Source organism: Melanerpes formicivorus, unplaced genomic scaffold, assembly GCF_026170545.1.
Source record: "Melanerpes formicivorus ecotype bairdi unplaced genomic scaffold, bMelFor1.0.p_v2 SCAF_76, whole genome shotgun sequence".
NCBI lineage: Eukaryota > Metazoa > Chordata > Aves > Piciformes > Picidae > Melanerpes > Melanerpes formicivorus.
The window spans coordinates 229,917-248,003 of NW_027142428.1; the positions used below are offsets into that span (position 1 = coordinate 229,917).

The 18,087-nt window shown below is 43.3% G+C and overlaps 1 protein-coding gene across 1 annotated transcript in view; it reads right to left on the bottom strand.

Moving 5' to 3' along the window:
* The window catches only part of DIS3L2 (DIS3 like 3'-5' exoribonuclease 2), a 208,364-nt gene that overhangs the window by 131,621 nt on the left and 58,656 nt on the right, over window positions 1–18,087 (bottom strand). Inside the window, exon 7 of the mRNA XM_068163904.1 lies at window positions 12,370–12,604. Within this exon, the coding sequence (XP_068020005.1) occupies window positions 12,370–12,604 (235 nt within the window). The remainder of the gene's footprint in view (window positions 1–12,369; window positions 12,605–18,087) is intronic.

Consider the following 18,087-nt stretch of genomic DNA (forward strand, 5'->3'; position numbering starts at 1 on the left):
CCAAGGCACCAACTGCAATTTCCAAGGGACAAAGCTGTCACTGCTTCCCTTAGAAGACAGGAGATAAAGCAGTGTTTTGCTGAAGACTGTGCTCCAGCAGGCCAACAGCTCTCACACACGTCAGCAAGTCTCAAGGAGAAGAGCATCAACACGCAGACCCTGGCCCCCAGATGACACCCATCTGTCCCACAGGGACCCTCAATGGAGGCTGCTGGTGACATGATGGATGAAAGGGGCCAGGCTGTAGGAGGGGAGGCTGCAGCTGCCAGCAGCAGCAAGCAGTGCTGGGGCGCTGGGGACCCAGGCTCGGGGGAGCCAGGGTGGCAGCAGGGAGCAGCAGCTTGCCCGAGGGCAGCGGCTGCGCAGCACCATCATGAGGGCACGCTCGCAGATGGTCGCGCTGCCTTGGACTTTCTGGGTTGCCTTCAGGCAATGTTACCCCAGCAGTCTTCTGACAATGACAACTATTGCTCTAATGACAAACTCTGGTTCTCATATGCCATTAATTATCCCCAGCTTTGCCTTCTGATACAAAGCTCTCCAGACGCTCTACCCAGAGAGCATCTTTTTCAGAAGAATTTAAGTGACTTGAATTGTATTTTGTCTTTCCTGACTTGCTAGCAAGGCTGAGAGGAGGATGGACAGATATTTGGGGTCTAAGTAAGAATTTTGTTTCCTAAAAAAGCAGCAGCAAGCCCATTTCTCCTTTACTTCTGCTGAAATGAACTCAGATTTGTGACAACTGGGGTTACTAAGAGTAATAGAGTTTCATGGCAACAAACCAGTAAGGGAAAAAAAATACTTGAATAATTATGAACAGTTTAAAATTGGGGATAACCAAGTTACACACCTCATTTGCTTATCTCCCCTAAGTCTTTGCCAGGTAAAGATCATATCAGGCAATTAGTTAATAAAGAATAAAGGCAAGGAGCTATTCTGTTTACTTATACATTTTCAAGTCATCAGTTACCAGTCATTGGTTTGTGGTGTGCCAACTATAAAGGCAGCTAGGACAAAGAACAGGACGACCCAGGACAAAGAAACAGCAGCAAGAGCAGAGGGCAAGGGGAGGTTGGTAACCTTTCCAAAGGCCATGCCTTCAGGCACAACTGCTACAGGGCTGAACTCTCCCCCACTGAATGGCACATACTGGTTGGAAGAGAAACCAGATCTAAGAAGGTTTGGGGGGAAAACAGGAGCTTGATTTGCTGCTTTCCCAGCATAGCAGAACAGCAGCAACAACTCAAGATTCAGCAGGGAAGAATGAGAAAAGCACCATGAGCCATGCAAGGAACAAGCCCTTGTTACCGCTGCCTTCTTTCCACTTGTCCTTCCAACTCCCATGTCTCAAAACAAAAAAAATCACTTCCATTTTTCCACTGAAGCAGCATTCCCTGTCAAAAAAAGAGCCAGCAGTGATGCCCTTGGCATGTATCACATACCAGCATGCAAAAGTACAGAGATACCAGGAGAGACCTATCATGGGGGGCACAGCAAATGCATGACCAGGCTTTCTTTTCCTAGGATGCCAGCCATGCAGGCCTGGGACATTGTCCCCCATCCTCCTGAGCCCCAGGTGAACCCAGTGCAGATACCCAAAAGCATCTAAATTCTCTACAGTGGCACATGGTAGAACTTGCCTTTTTTCCTCACAGCCATCATCAACCAGAGCCTTTGGCTGACTGGACTATCTTCTTCTCCTTGGGAAATCTCTCCATTTTCAGTGTCCCTCCCAAAATATCCTGGCATTATTAGAGGCTCCAGTAGACAGATCCTGGGATCTACAACTATATCATCATCAAAGAAGGAAGCAAATCCCAGCCATCTACTTATTCTTACCCATCTTTCTTAAGGAACTTCACTATCTAAAAGGTCATCACATACATTTACTAATGGCAAATGCTCCTGAAATAGGAGTCAGGGAAGACAACATAGAAGAAACTCTGTACTCCTGGAGCCAAGAAATGTGGACTTCTCTACAGCATGTAGCTTCTCCTTCTGAAGTCAAAGTTTTGTCAATACCAGGGCTAAATCTAATGCTCAGAGGTCTCCCTGTGTGAAATCCCCCTGCTCACAAAGGACAGCTGCCCAGATCCAGTGTCTACCCGGCAAAGCTGTCAAATTACTGCACAGAAACCTCAGGCTCAACAGAGAGAACCTGCCACAAGAGTCTGATACCTAGGTCTCCTAAATACACTTCTGACAGTCCCTTTCCTTCACTGCACATCCTTCTCCTCTCCAGTGAAGCTGAAATTAGGTGGGTGGGCAGAGAAGGGAGGTATCAGGGCCCCACTGGAGACTGATGGTCTAGAAGATCTGAGCTGGGAGATACTAACATCTCCCACAACAGGGCAGAGCCACAGGAGTTACTCTAAAGAAGACTTAACTTGGGAGAGAGGAGCAGGATTTTGAGCAAGAGTAGTGGGAAGAAACTCCTTGCATTATGCCAAACTAACAATTAATTATTCTGACCCCTTTACTGCAGTGGTTATCCAATGAGCATTCAATATTTCCACCCTGAGCAAAGACATGTTTTCTGAGAAAGATTTACTATGTTAGCTTGGGCAATACTTCATAAGCTTATCTTACAGTGAAAACACACTTCAGCAGCTAGGATCCAGCGAAACTACATTATAATCTCAGTGTTTTCCTTTCAGCGATTATCTGACAAACCAAAGCTGTAATAGTCTTACTTAGAAAAAAATTAGGCACTAGAAACAAAGAGCAACTCAAATTAGTTATGTTATTACCAGCAAAGTAGATCCAGGACACTTGGAATTTGCCTCCCTTTGTAAATGATCAGCTTAGGCAGCTTCGATACACACTTAGATCTGCCTGACAGGAATTCCTAGGTCAAACATCATTGTTTTAAAGTCCCTTCCCCCAAATTTCCTCTTACAATTAAACTACCATGACATTAGAAGGTGGCCAAAGTGGACCAAAAGTCATCAGACTAGAGTCCTAATTACTTGTGACAGATCCAAAATTATTTTCACTAAGTTTGCATTGGTCACTATGGAAATTTGCAGTTCTGCCCAAAAAGGATACAACTGAAGATGCAATATCCACTTGCAAATGAAAACACATCAGTTTCAGATCTCTAAAACAACTCACTGGAAAATAAAATAAAATAAATCTCCCTCCCTGGATGGAAAGAAATAAGTTGGTTTAAGGGGAAAAAAAAAAAGGTAAAAAAAAAAGTAATTCAACATTTGCTACTTCAGCTAGGGAAAAAAACAACCAACACCTACTTGAGAAGCTAGTTGGCTTACACTAAATGGGCATATCTAAGAATCCCATCAGAAGGCATTACTGAGACAAAGCTTTTAAAACAGAAAATACTGCTCTCCAGCTGAGTGCTCAGACACCAGCTCAGCTGTAAACCTCTCAATAGCAAGGTCTGCTCCTTACTAATGAGGTAACAATGCTTAAGTTAGAATAGAATAAAGAATAGAGTAGAATAGAATAGAGCAGACCAGGTTGGAAGAGACCCTCAAGATCATCGCGTCCAACCCATCAACTAATCCAACACCACCTAATCAACTAAACCGTGCAACCAAGCACCCTAACAAGTCTTCTCCTGAACACCCCCAATGATGGTGACTCCACCACCTCCCTGGGCAGCACATTCCAATGGGCAATCACTCTCTCTGTATAGAACTTCCTCCTAGCCTCCAGCCTAAACCTCCCCTGGTGCAGCTTAAGACTGTGACCTCTTGTTCTGGTGCTGGTTGCCTGGGAGAAGAGACCAACCTCTGCCTGTCTACAACTTCCCTTAAGGTAGTTGTAGACAGCAGTAAGGTCACCCCTGAGTCTCCTCCTCTCCAGGCTAAGCAGGCCCAGCTCCCTCAGCCTCTCCTCATAGGGCTTGTGTTCCACACCCCCCACCAACTTTGTTGCCCTTCTCTGGACACGCTCCAGCAAGTCAACATCCTTCCTAAACCGAGGGGCCCAGAACTGGACACAGTACTCAAGGTGTGGCCTAACCAGTACTGGATTATTCGTATCTACACACACAGAGCTTGCCACCTGTGATGGAGGGAAGATAGGTAGTTCACTGGGATGAGACTGTTAAGCCAACAGCTTTGGAATTTACCACATGCGGCCCATCCAAAAATTAGCCTAAAAGCTCCCACGTGCAGTACAAGAGGGCTCTGCCAGGAAGAAGTAAAGCTGCTCCAAAGCATGCAGCATTCCCAGGTTGTTTCATCACAAAGCTAGGTGTTTGATGAAGAGAACTAACTTCCTTAGATATGTTTATTCTGAATTCTCAGTTAAGCAGACTCACTCTGCCACAGCTGCTCATGCCTAAAGACCTAAACTCACACACCTGCAAGCCCAATGGCATAGTGAAGACAAGGACCAGAAGACTCAGATCATTACCAAGACGATTTCTGAAGATGCACAGTATGGAGGAGACCCTCAGAGAGGGAGAGGAGAGGCATAACAATGAATGCCACAGCAGAGACAAGCATCTGCAATTACAGAGCAAAGGAATCATGAAGAGGTGCCTAGAGCTGTCTTCCTTATAGACACAACGCTGCCAAGCATACTTGTACTTAGCCTGCATACTTGCCAAGCATACTTGTATTTAGCCACCTCCATGAGGAAGGATGGAGGAGATGGCAGAATGATGAGATGGAAATGTCACTTTTGCTCAGAATCTTCCAAGACTAATCCACAACAAAGATCATTTTGGGAAGCTGCTGTCAAGCCCAACACGTCAAACCACAGCTGTCTCAGTAGCCACGTAACACTACTACAACCCACAGCACAGGTCCTCTCATGTCCTTGAGAAGCTGCCTGTCAACAGAGGGGTTGGAAACTGCAAGAGAATTGAACCTCAAAAATAAATAAAAATTCAAAGGGGTAGTGGTGCAGTTCACAAAGTTTTATTATATTAACAGCAAGTAAAATTAAAACATTACTGAATCATTTCCATTGAGTATTTTGCCTATCTACATAATGTTCTTCCTTCCTGCATGTGTATTTGTTCCCAAAGAGTGTGTGTCCACTTTTACTATTGCATGGAAAATATGTTACCTGAATGAATCCTAATCTAATTCATCCTGGAAACCTTGCTCTAACAATTACTACATTTCAGTATGTTTATCTTCACACCCACCATTTATTCTCATTATCATGACCTCTCACTCACTTGACCTAAACTTCTAGCTCAAAGGAACAAAGGTGAACTCAGGAACATATGGTAATATGCAAGAACTTAATCTGATTCCTGTTACCTAATTGCCTTTTTTTTTTCCCCCTTACTTAAAAAGTCATTTGAGGGTCAAGACAATTTACTAGGGAAGAGCAACATAAGAAGCTTTCCCATCATTAACTTCCATTGCAGGCTTCAGCTGCTCAACAAAAGAATAACTTCAGCATATTCAGCCCACAGCATTTAATCAATGCAACCAATTTGTTCAATACCAGTAGAACACTGAAGCTGCTATACTGCTTATTCTTCCAGAAATCTATGCTCTTCAGCAAAGTTGTAGCAACAACCAAAAGAGCTAGATTCAGAGACCCACAAACATGAACTCAGGATAAACTAATACAGAGCTGCCTTGAGCAGCTGAAACAGCTCCAGCTTCTCTGCTGGCTTTCCAGGCTTCAAGCAGAGTGAAACTGATCTGATTTTTGACAGTTCCACCTCAAGGATTTCTATTAAAAGCCATGTAACTGAGATGATTTCCTGGTGAGCTTTCACTCTGCTGTGGCCTAGAAATGTTAAGAGCTATGCAGTGGAGACGATCCATACCCAGAAAGCTGCAGGCTAGGAAAGAAGCATGAAGACTCCTTAAAAGCACTCAGACTGAACAGAAGCCTCTGAAGAAGAGGAAGAATATTTATTCCTTCCAGCAGCCAGTGATGTTGGTTGGCTCTAAACTTGTCAGAGATTTCATGGCAGCTAACCTGAAAGGGGAACATGAGCAGAGGGACAGCACATTGTCCAGATTCTTGTCATTTCAACCTTCCCCTACCAGCCTTGGCCAAGGAGAACAACAGTAATCTCTCTACACTCTATGCCAAGACAAGACACTGCTAACTGCAGAAGGACTCCAGGTGCCAGAGGAGAGCACAAAAGGCAGGTAGGCACCTTAACCCTAAAAGAAGAGAGAGAAGACAAAAGGGGGCATGGAGGTGCATGAGAAGGTGTATAAATCCAAGAGAGAGATTAAACTCTAGATTACAAATACATTTTTCTCCTTAGAAGGATCCAAAAACCTTTCTAAGCATTGATTCTAGAGCAGCATCTTGAAAAAAAGAATGGCTTTGTGCATTATCAACCAATACAACCAAATGTCACCACTTCTGTGGATCCAAGCAATCTCAAAATACTCAATAATGTCCTCCAGCCAGTAGCAGTGTGGATACCAAGCAATTTAAGGTTGTATTTTCTGGTCTTACCAGGGCCACCAGAGACTTACAGTCACATCTGAGCTGAAAAAAAAAAGATTGACCAGCATCCACCTGGCCAAGGCTGAACAGACAGGGAGACAGGAGCAAGCTCTAGAGCAGCAGCTCTAACCAGCATTTTGTTGACTCTACCTAATAACCATCAGCTACTCGATTCACCTTTCCATGACACAGCTGGCTGAGCTGGCTGTCAGTTTGCTCTGTCTGGAAATACACTATTTCTAGTCAAACTCTATTACGTCAAGGCAGTGAGCAAGCCTCCGACTGATTCAAACACCAAACCGTAGGTGGGAGTGCAAATCCTGAGTAAACACAGTTATCTGACTGCTGCCAGGGCAGCCGGTCCACCAGCTTGATGACTTCTGTGAGCAACCCCATGGGAAACAAGATATCCTGTGCATGTGGTAAAGAAAGATCTCCCAGGAGAAGAACCGAAAAAAGGCAACTTTGGAAAACTAGTTTGACAAGGACGGCTTTTGGCATAGTGACGCAGTTTTACCAACTTCTGTTTGAACACCCTTTCTCTAAGAAAGGTTGAGCCACTTTTATGAGCACAGCTGCCACTCTCGAGAGTACAAGGAGCTGCTACTGTTCAGTTGCTGATATCCCTTTATCAGAGTAACCTGATTCCAGTATTTAAGAACAGACAATTCACACTTGTATAAAATATTTAACAAGAGACAGTTCACACTTGTATAAAATCTCACATGGCATGCCAGGCTGTGCAGGGACACAGCATCATAAAATATTCTGTACAGAACACTTTGCACTTTTCCTGGCTTGGGAAGATACAAAGAAGTTTCTAATTTTTATTACATATTGAAATGGATTATAAGCAAAACCCTTCCACTGCAGTGACAAGTCACAGAAATCACGTACTCTAGCTCAGTGCTAAGGGATAAGATAAAGATTACATTACCTCTGTTGTAGTAGTTGATGTGAACAAGAATTAAGGCAAAGAATTACAGACCTGTAAGGGTCAGGTCAACTGGTGGATGACTTCTCTGGAAAGCAGTGACACTGAATAAGTTGAAGTGCCAGGGTAAAAACAGAGAGACCTTGCATGTCAATAGCAAGCACTATTGAGAACAAATCTTTTCTGCATACACAATATTGCTCAGATCAGCGAGCAATATTGCTCAGCTCAGCTCATTCTTTGCCTGCATTTCAACAGGGCATAGAAACCCCAGAGAGGGTTTGATGGACATTAGTTAAGGCAGCTAAGACACTTTCTTCAAGGTTCTCATTCCTACTGTCTTTGTAAAGAAGGGGGGAGCAAGAAGGACATTTATTCACCATGGAAATACAGCTGAGAACTCAAGAGGAGAAAGATTTCCAACTTGGCTAAAAAAGACCTACCTCCAATGGGCAAACTTAAGACAATCTAGGAGGGACACAACAAATTGGCTCTGTGTAGAGCAGCATGCTGGAAAGGAAAATGGCTTATCACTTCCTAGATCAGAGATTGTTCTAAAGATAATCTTTAACCCAGCTTCTTTGCAAGAGGAGTTCAGAAAAGCAGAGCAAACTTGTTTGACCAGGACAGCTTCTGGCAGAGTGGTTTCAGTTATGAACTTTTATTTAAATATCCTTGAGCAAAGAGAGGCTGACGCAGTTTTATGAGCACAAGAACTTCCTGACAGTACACAGGCTGAGAATCTGGCTGAATGTCATGGTCTCTTCAGGTCTGTGGACTTCCCTGTTGCCTATCCCATCTCTAGGAAGAGAAGGACAGGAAGCACAGCTCTCGTAACTGCAGCACTTAGTGACAGATCCAACATCTGAGTCTCAGCCTGCAGCCTCATGCATAGCAATTTCTACCAGTTTGCTTTAAGCCCCAGAGAGACAGAAGCAGCCCAATGCACAACTTCAGGGAAATACACTCAAATCTGGGCCCCAATCAGCATACACAATGTTTCATGCTTCACAGCTTCTGACAGCAAGAGCCAACCCCAAATTCTTTGCCCTGGTCTGTAACTAGAGATGGAGGGGGTAACTGTGCTCTGAAGAGGAACAGAACCACAAGGAGGAATGGGACACAGGCCAGGATAGAAAAGATAACAGAACAGCCTGCACTCCCAGCGTGACCCAGAGAGCTCTTATTCGAATGACACATCTACTTCCATTCTTCATGGTTCGTTCTGACCATCCACAGTAGAACAAACGAGCCAGCAATAGAGCTATTGCCTAATTCTACTCCCCTAACAGAAAGGACAAAAGCCATCTTGCAACTAAGAGGCAGCAATCTGGAGGGCTTTGTGTGTATGCACAAAGATTTGAGCACCATCTCCAAGCGGCTTTGTTTTGTTTCTGCCCCAGAATGAGTGAAATTTACTTTTGATTCCATTAAAGTAGCTACGGATATTTTTCATCCCCATAAATCCAATCATTTTTGTGTTTGGTCTGGATCTTGTTCAGGTCTCATATACATATACGGATCATTATTTATATTTATATATACACACAATACACATACATATCATACAATCATAGAATGGCTTAGGTTGAAAGGGATCTTAAGAGATCATCTACTCCAACCTCCCCTCCATGGGCAGGAATGCCCCTGAACTAGACTCAGCTGTTCAAAGCCTCATCCAATCACTTTAAACACACTCAGGAAGGAAGCATCCACAACCTCCCTGGGCAGCTTATTCCAGAGTCCTACTACTCTTGTACTGAAGAACTTCTTCCTAAGCTCCAGTCTAAACCTAGTCTCTCTCAGCTTCAAACCATTGACTCTTGTCCTACTACTAGACATCCTTATGAAAAGTCCTTCTCTAGCCTTCCTGCAGGATCTCCTCAGGTATCGGAAGGTCCCCCCAGAGTCCTCTCTTCTCTAGGCTGAACAACCCCAGCTCCCTCAGCTTATCCTTATAACAGAGGTGTTCCAAGCCCTTGGATCATCTTTGTGGCTCTCCTCTGGCCTCACTCCAACAGCTCTGTGACCTTCTTATGATGGGGACACCAGAACCAGACACAGCATTTGAGGTGTGGGTCTCACAAGAGCAGAGTAAAGGGGAAGAATCACCTCTCTTGACCTGCTGGCCACACTCCCCTTGATGCAGCCTAGGACACAATTTGCCTTCTGGCCTGTGTGAGCACACTGCTGGCTCATGGTGAGCTTCTCATCAAAAAATACACCCAAGTCTCATTCTTCAGAGCTACTCTCAACCCACTCTGCATATCTGTATGTATGCAAAAAGTGCATGAGAACATGATGGACTGTTTCTTCATTTCAGCTTATTAAATGTGATACCTTTGATGGCATCCTTGACCAGCTTGAAACCTTCAGACTTCCCTATATTAGGGAAAAAAATAAGAAGGCCCACTGCAAGTGTTCCTTTAAGATGCATTGGCCACAGATTATTTCTCCTGCTCCCATCTGTGCATAAGCAATTTTCTCAGCAAAAGGGAGTAGAGCACTGGTTTTGGTGGGTCAGCAAGAAACACTCCCATGGCATCTCATCTGCCATCCACCTCTGTGTTTTGCTGCAGTAGTTGTATCCAGCAGAAGAGATGTAAGAAAAAAAGCCCAACTGTCTCACTGGCAATCAGTTTGAAAGGAATGTTCAACAGCCAGCATCAGCCAAGCAGCCTTCCCAGGGGAGGCCCATGTTACACAGGGAGGGCACTTCCACTCACCACAGTCCAACCCTGCCAAGCACTCTGTGCCCCAGGGCTGGCACCACATTCCAGTAGATGGCCTTAAGAAGTCCAGCAGATGATACATTCTAAGGCTAAGTTCTGCCTTGAAAAAGTGCATCTTTGGTTATTTTAGAAACAAGGCATTTTAAGCCACACCTGTGAAGGCTGAATTTGGCAAGATTCACTTTTTTTTCGTGACAGTTATCACTGATGCTAGAATAATTGTAACTGTTTTCCAGGAAAGTCTTAAAATCTGGATAAGTGATGATATGAGAAATTGCATGAAAGACAGGAAACAAGCCAAAGCAATCATCAACTGCTCAAAAACACCTTCAGAGAAAGCAGCATCGTAAACTGTATATGTATTAAAGAAAAAAAAAGGACATTAAAATGCAGAGCAAGAAGAAAACAGAGAAAAAATCCATATGGGTTATACAGCCAAAGAAGCTGAAACAACTTTTGAAAGAGGTGATAGCAAAATACAAACTAAGCAGAAATCTAACTGGCACATCCACACCAGCCACAAGGCTTGTTAAGGATGAACACAGAAAGGCTTTGAGAAAACAAAAGAAAACAGTTGGCTCAGGCAGCTGCAATAGAAAAGTAGGTTGAATTTCAACTGTGTAGACAATAAACTGATCTAATATTTGCCCTACAAATATTCTCCAAAGATAGACTTAGATGGCAAAAACCACTGAGATGGCACAGATTTTAGAAGATGACTTGATAACCTCCAACATAAGTCGCTCCAGGGTATCTCAAGGAATAGAATAGACCAGGTTGGAAGAGACCTTCAAGATCATCACGTCCAACCTGTTATCCAACCCACCTAACCAACTAAACCATGCAACCAAGCACCCTATCAATGAACCAAGAAAAGTAACTCTTCATCACGCCTTTACACTAAAGCATGGTCATACAGGTATTGGCTCAGGTCAAGGTTTACATCAGATCCTGGTGTCAAAGTAGAATGTACTTCTCCAAATTTTCCTTTGGCATTGCTATCAGAAGGAACAGAGATGCTAACATCATGCCATGTGACTCAGGAGCACTTTAGGGGTTTTAGAATTGTTGAGTCAAAGTAGCAGCTCAACATTGTGCATCTATATAACACAGCATCTAAGACTGCAAATGAGACAAGGGTAATAAGTAGCTGTGTAAAACATCTGCAGACAAGATGAGTAACTCCCAATTCAAGCCCTGTGCTTGGGACAAGATGGAAGTTGGTTTACATACCTTGGCAGTATCTAAGAGAGTGGAGGTACCCAGAAGAAAATAACATGATGAACTGGTGAGGTGACAGCTCCACTGATGCACAGAAAGCAGGGTTTTGTCACAAAAACTACAACACTTCCCCTCAAATGTTACTTCCAGTTTTATGAACAAATGGGTGTGAAAAACGAAGTCTGCCAGTGGTATAGGCAGAGGTCCTGCATCTTCAAAACCAATGCCACAGGAAAACACAAGGCATTAAACAGAACAGCTGTACAAACATCTCCAAGATTTGTCAGAGACCAACAACTACTGATGCCCTAAGTTGCTGCCATCTTTTCTGGACAGCTGGGGCACGTCAAGAACGCACCAGCAGATCTGTCCTGGCAAACTTTTCACCAGCAGCCAAAGGTACATGTTAAATGTGCCAATTGTCAGAATTCTTTCAACACATCTCTTCAGGAAGGGATTTAGTACTAGAAAGGACATGCAAAGAGCAGCATAAGCATCGTTTGAGACAGGGGAGCCTCATTCCTGTTGCCCTAAGCGACTCTAAATGGTTTGGATGGAATTCAGATTCAAAATAAACTAGGTTTGCCTTCAGAACAGACAGCATAATTTGCTTTAGGTTTTAGTGCCATTTTGCTTTTAAGTGGACCAAATCTTCGAGTTGTTCATAACTCAACTGTTTGAAAACAGCAATAGACCTAACTGCCCCCAAGGAAATATATTCTTATCCCCAAACTGAGACACATAGATTGGCCAGCCAAGCTGCGACGAAGGGAACTGCTACAGCAGCATCTTGAATCAAAAGAGCAACCAGCAGTCTCCAGACAACCCTGAGAATTGCAAATCTAAAGGTGCGACTTCTGTTTCATGGATTTACTTTGTGTCAATCAAAACTCCATAAAACCCACTCCTTAATATCCATTGAAAACTATGAAGGCAGTTTAGCAGAGCGGGATAGAAGCGATAAGGCATTAAGCTTTTATGCCTGTATTTTATGTCTTGCAGCAAAGCAAGGCAACAAAGTAATACTTCAACAGTTTGCTCAAATAAAGGTTTAAATCAGCAATCTCATCTACTCACCCTTTTCACCAGCATCCAGGGAAAGTTTCTTAATGTCATCAGTCAAGACATCCTGCAAGTGGTCTTGTCCATGCTCTGCATCATTATCATCAAACTGAGCTTCTATAACAACATCCGGACTTTTAGCGTCGCCTTTCGCCGTCTCTTGAGGAACGCAAGGCCCTAACATATCCTCGGGGACATCTGATTCATGCGTGGCTTCTGTTTCTTTGTCACTACCATCTGGCTTTATTACCTGAAGGACCAGGGGATTAAAAAGAAAAAGGCAAGCTAAATCACTGGACTGAAGAAAGAAAACATTATCTTTCCTTTTTCATCTGCATCCCCAAGGAGCTGACAATGAATTGTGGGTGGCTGGTGGCACACTGCAATTGCTGCGTAATTAGCCACAGACAATGCACATTCTAAAAAGGTACCTCACTAGGATAAAGATGGGAATGGCATGGCTTTTGCAATACCTCAACTGTGACAATAATGTATCCAAAGTGTATCTGGAGCATAACCATAGAGTTCCTGCCAAGCCTCTAATCGCCTCCACAGAAGCTGGGAGTAAACACAGAGAGGGAGGAGGATACACCACAATTTAATGAGTTGCTTAGACCATTGTTCACCAAGATAAACTAATCATCCTGGGAAGTCCCAAAATTCAAGCAGTTCCAGTGAATGCTAGAATCATGTCAAAGCACATCTCTGGGAAAGCTCTCCAATGCACAATGAGGAACAGACTGAAAAAGTACAGACCAGAGAACGTGGTGCCCTGCAACCTGCACAAGAATTGGACTGTAGCAGCTTGGTAAGGCACCAAGCTTTACACTTATTTTAGACTCCAGTCTTTTCATTAAAGGTACTCAGTTATTGCTGTTACTTATACAAACCTCCTAATGAAATTACCAAGAGGAATGAGCTCAGTTAAAGTTCAAGTTCCTTTACCATTAACTAACTGGTAATTCAGATAAACAACTGAGCATTGCTACCCATTTGTCCGCACTTCAGTGTGGCAATGGCACAGAGAGAGAAGAAACCATGTCATCACATTAAAAAAACAATCTTGAAGAACCCATGTCCCAGTAAAATGGACACCAGACCTGGATGGTCAGGTGAGAGGCAGAAACTGCTCCATCTCAGGACACAATGATCAAAACTTGGATACGTAGGCATTTACTAGCACCCTTCCTGCAATCAACAGCAAGTTGCAAGCACTTACCCAGCCCTGGAACCTATACCCAGGTTACAGTTTCAAACATATCTAAATTTCAATCAAGCTGTGGTACTTCAATGCAAGATTCAAATCAGTGTGGCATAAGGAATAACCTAAAGTCACAAAGAAACTGGGCAATCCCACTCCAGTACCTCCCAGCAACTCAGCTCCTCTCCAGCTGGTGCTGATGCTTCCCAGGCAGGTATCTCCTCAGTATCACAAGCAGCACCCCATGCCACCAGCAAAGCAAGTGAAAGGTCCCTTTTAAAAATGCAAAAAACCCCCCAATTTTTTTGCTTTAAAAACATGGAATAGAGTCAGTAGAAATAAGCATGAATAGGTTCAACAGGTCCTAGCTGAAGGCAACCATTCCAAGCAACAGAAACACAATCCAAAAAAGCTCCATGAATGATTTAGTAACTAAAAAGCAAACAGGTCAAATTAAGGCCTGTACTCAGTAGACTTTCACTATTTACATGTACAGAGGACAGTTATGCTTTCAAGCAGTACCCATTTCTTTGCAGTCTTTTCACAATGCATAACAGGAACAAAATCAATTTTAAAATGGGGTTGAATTCAAGTCTTTAAAAAGAAAAAAAAAATTCAGATGACATTGCTTTGAACTCTTGTTACCTTTTGTGACTCTGCTTTCCATCTTTATTTTCATTTTTAATATGTATATAATTTGTTACCATAGCAGATCTTGACTCAAACACTAAATTGTGACAAAAAGGGAAAAAAAGTTTGGCAGAAGAGGGGAAAATGGTGCATTATTAAACCTGGCTACATTTGGTACATAAAATACTGACACACAATGGTCTGGGCAAGAACAGTCTATTAGATTAGTGAGCTGACAAGGCTCCACGCACTTCTGACTCTGCCAGTGTGCCTATCCAAAAAGAAAACCAGTGTCAACAGTAATGTTTGGACCCTACCATGGTCAGATGTGGATGTATTCAGCTCTTAAATTTCAGTTGCACCAGATGTGAGCAAGTGTGCCACTGCAGCAGGAGTTCATTTTCTTCAACCTCTTCACGTTTTGCCTGAATTTCTCTCTCTCCAAGTTGTTCTTTGGAGAGAGAGAGATGTGTTTGGGGTGCTAAATTACAGAGTTTTCTATATGTAATGCAGTGAACAACATCAAATACATCTGAATGATAGGAAGTGCTTCTCTAAAGATGCAGCACTGAAAAGCTTATGCTTCAAGAGTTTATGCTGCATTAAAAGAAGGCAGCAGATAAGGATTTCTTTTTAAATGCTATATGCTAAAATTATTGTGCTTCCCCCAAGCTAGAGGATACATTCTGCTGTTGCTAGCTAGCATGATACCCCAGCTGTGACTACCTAAGTAAGCCCTCAGTCACACATTGCCTTACGGATTTGCAAATGGATTTTTAAGTAAAGTTTTCCAGAGTCCACAAAATCACCTCCACACAGCCTAGAGCAGCAAAATGTCCAAATGCTGGCAGGCATGGGCAATAGGATTTGTTTTCTTTTTAAGGCCAAGACAGATCATTTAGGCTGACCTCATGTATAACAGAGCAGAGAATTTCACCCAAGATTTCTTGCATCACACCAAAAATTTTGGGAAGCTGTACATCACAAGACTGAAAAGCTGCATAAGACTTTACAAAATCAGGAGCTCAACGGATACAATTACTCCATTTAAGATGATCAGAGTTGCTGGCCAACATGAGCTCATCGCACAGATTCCAAAGGGCAGGATCCTTCTGTAAATGAGCAGCAGCATGTTTGACCATGACAGAATGAGCATTTCTTACATGCAGTATCTCTGAAACCAGAAACTGATGATATTGCACTCTCCTGTTCTCATGCTGCTGAAGCTCATGCATGACGTAATGCATTCAGCTAGGACGTCTCAGCACTTATCAGAGATGCAGAATATATCAAATACACCATTGGCTAAGTCTATCATGCAATCATATAGTGAGTACAGGGCATCATTCTCCACCAATGCATTTGAAAATGCACAGACCTGGGAAGATGAGATTCCCTCTTGCTGCATATGTATGAAATGTATGATCTTACTACCATGCAAATGTCCCAGGATGCATGGTTAAAGCCCCTTGAAGGACCCTAACCTCCCAACCTGGGAAGCCAAATATCAACTTTATGGTTCTATAATATTCATATGCTCTTTAGCAATAATTTTTCTAAGTTTGAATAAGCATTTTGATGAAATCAAATTGCTTATTTAAATGTCTGATCCTTAAGACAGTCGCTGAAGAAAGGTTTTTTCCCCCAACTTCAAACAAACGTCTATCACCGAACAAGCATTGAGTTTCTGCCCCCACAGTGACTGGTTTGTAAAGGCATAGCTGACCAAACACAAGATCTCTGAATGAAAATCCCATTTCAACCATAAATATAATAAAAAACAGCTAGTGGGCAAGAACATCCTGGCATGAATCTGTACAATCTGGAGAGCAGAGTGATTACCTCCGCACTCAGCCTGGCCATCAAATGAACAATTGTCCTTACTCGGGAGGAAATTGTTCCAACAGAAAACTGAACCAGGATCTGTGCATCTGAAAGCACAAAGGTGACCTCCTGAGCTGCAGGAGAAAGTGCTTCCTCTGCCAGAAGCAACCTTACATCTGCCCTTAGTTCAAAGCTTTTCATGGATTTCCCACCCAAGCCCAGGTACATTTACTCTCGGCTCAGGTGTGGGTTTTGTTACAGCCTTCTCAAAGGCGACAGCTGTCAACTCATACTTTAGTCTATAATCTCAAACCACTGAGCTAGACTGGTGATTTTCAATCATCTTTGAGCTAAGAACCTCCAGGCTCTTTCCAATAAATGCACCGAGTCCCCAAAGTGTTTAAGCCTAATTCTAACAGGTTTGCTTCTCTTCCTTATTCATCTCTGATCCTTACAAGCAATCCATGAATCCTCACAGATCGGAAAATGAAACACGGCTGACTGCTGGACTATGCACAGCTGGAGGGATGCACTTTGCACAGCTAGAATCTTTCCACGTAGGGTCAGTTTTCAACAGAAGCTTGCAGAGACCTCCTTCGCTGAAAGCACCTTACGGGGTAAGGAAGCAGGATCATCTTCACTACAGCTGTTTCATAGAATCATAGAATCAATAAGGTTGGAAAAGACCTCAAAGATCATCAGGTCCAACCTGGACACACACAATAAAACGAGCCTCAAGGGAGGCTCTCCTCTCCCTCTACTCTACCCAAGCAAGGCCACATCTGGAGAACTGTGCCCAGTTCTGAACTTCTGACTTCAAGAGAGGCAGGGAACCACTGAACAGAGTCCAACAGCAGGGTACAACGATGACTAAAGAATTGGAACATCTCTCTTATAAGGATAAGGTGAGAACCTGGGGCTGTTTAGACTAGAGAAGACTGAAAGGGGATCTCAGAGATGTTTATCAATATCTAAAGGGCAGGTGTCAACAGGATAGAGCCAGAGCCTTCAGTTGGTGCCCTATGATAGGACAAGGGCTAACAGGAACAAGCTAGAACACAGGAAGTTCCACCTAAACATAGGGAAAACCTTCTACACTTCAAGAGTGACAGAGCACTGGAACAGGCTGCCCTGAGAGGTTGTGGACTCTCCTCCTCTGGAGACTTTCAAAACCTGCATGTACAAATTCCTGTGCATCCTGCTCTAGGTGACCCTGCTTTAGCAGGGAGGGTCAGACTAGAGGATCTCCAGAGGTCCCTTTGAACCCCTACCATTCTGTGATTCTGTGAAATTCTTCATCTTACTCAAAATGCTGGCAATAAAAAGAATATTCTCATAAGGATAGCAGGAAAGAGTGGAGACAATACTTCTCCGTAAGTCAGTCAATACTCAGCAAAATGCTTCAAACCCAATATGTGTAACTCATCCAGAAGATTTCAGAAGTGACAAGCCATTAACAGTATCTCTCTTCAGTGGGGTAGACAGACAATGCACAATGAGACTCCTCACACTGCTGCAAAAAGGTGCAGTAGATTCACCAGTGAGTAGAAGCTGAAAACAGCTTCAGGGAGTTCACATTAAACAGGGAGGACTAAACACAAGAACAGCTATCAGGGAAAAAAAAGGTCTTCAGTCCAAGTCCATCTTCTGTGATTTGCAAACCAAGATAAGATGCCTTTGTTCTGAATATTAATTTGGTCAAGCTTTAGCTATAGACAAGTTATTATGGTCAGTGCTGGTTAGGGAGACAAAGCTTAGGTCTGAGTCATTGGCCCTGGAGAAGGCTCCAGGGAGATCTTACAGCTACTTTTCAATATCTGAAGGGGACCTACAAGAAGGCTGGAAAAGGACTGTTTAGAAGGGCTTGTAGCAATAGGATGCAGGGCAATGGTTTGAATCTGGAGCAGGGTAGATACAGGTTGGATGTAAGAACAAAGCTCTTTACAATGAGAGCAGTAAAATACTGGAACAGGTTGCCTAGGGATGTGTTGAGGCCCCATCCCTGAAGACATTCAAGATCAGACTTGATGTGGCCCTGGCAGCCTGATCTAGTTGGAGGTGTCCCTGCTGCCTGCAGG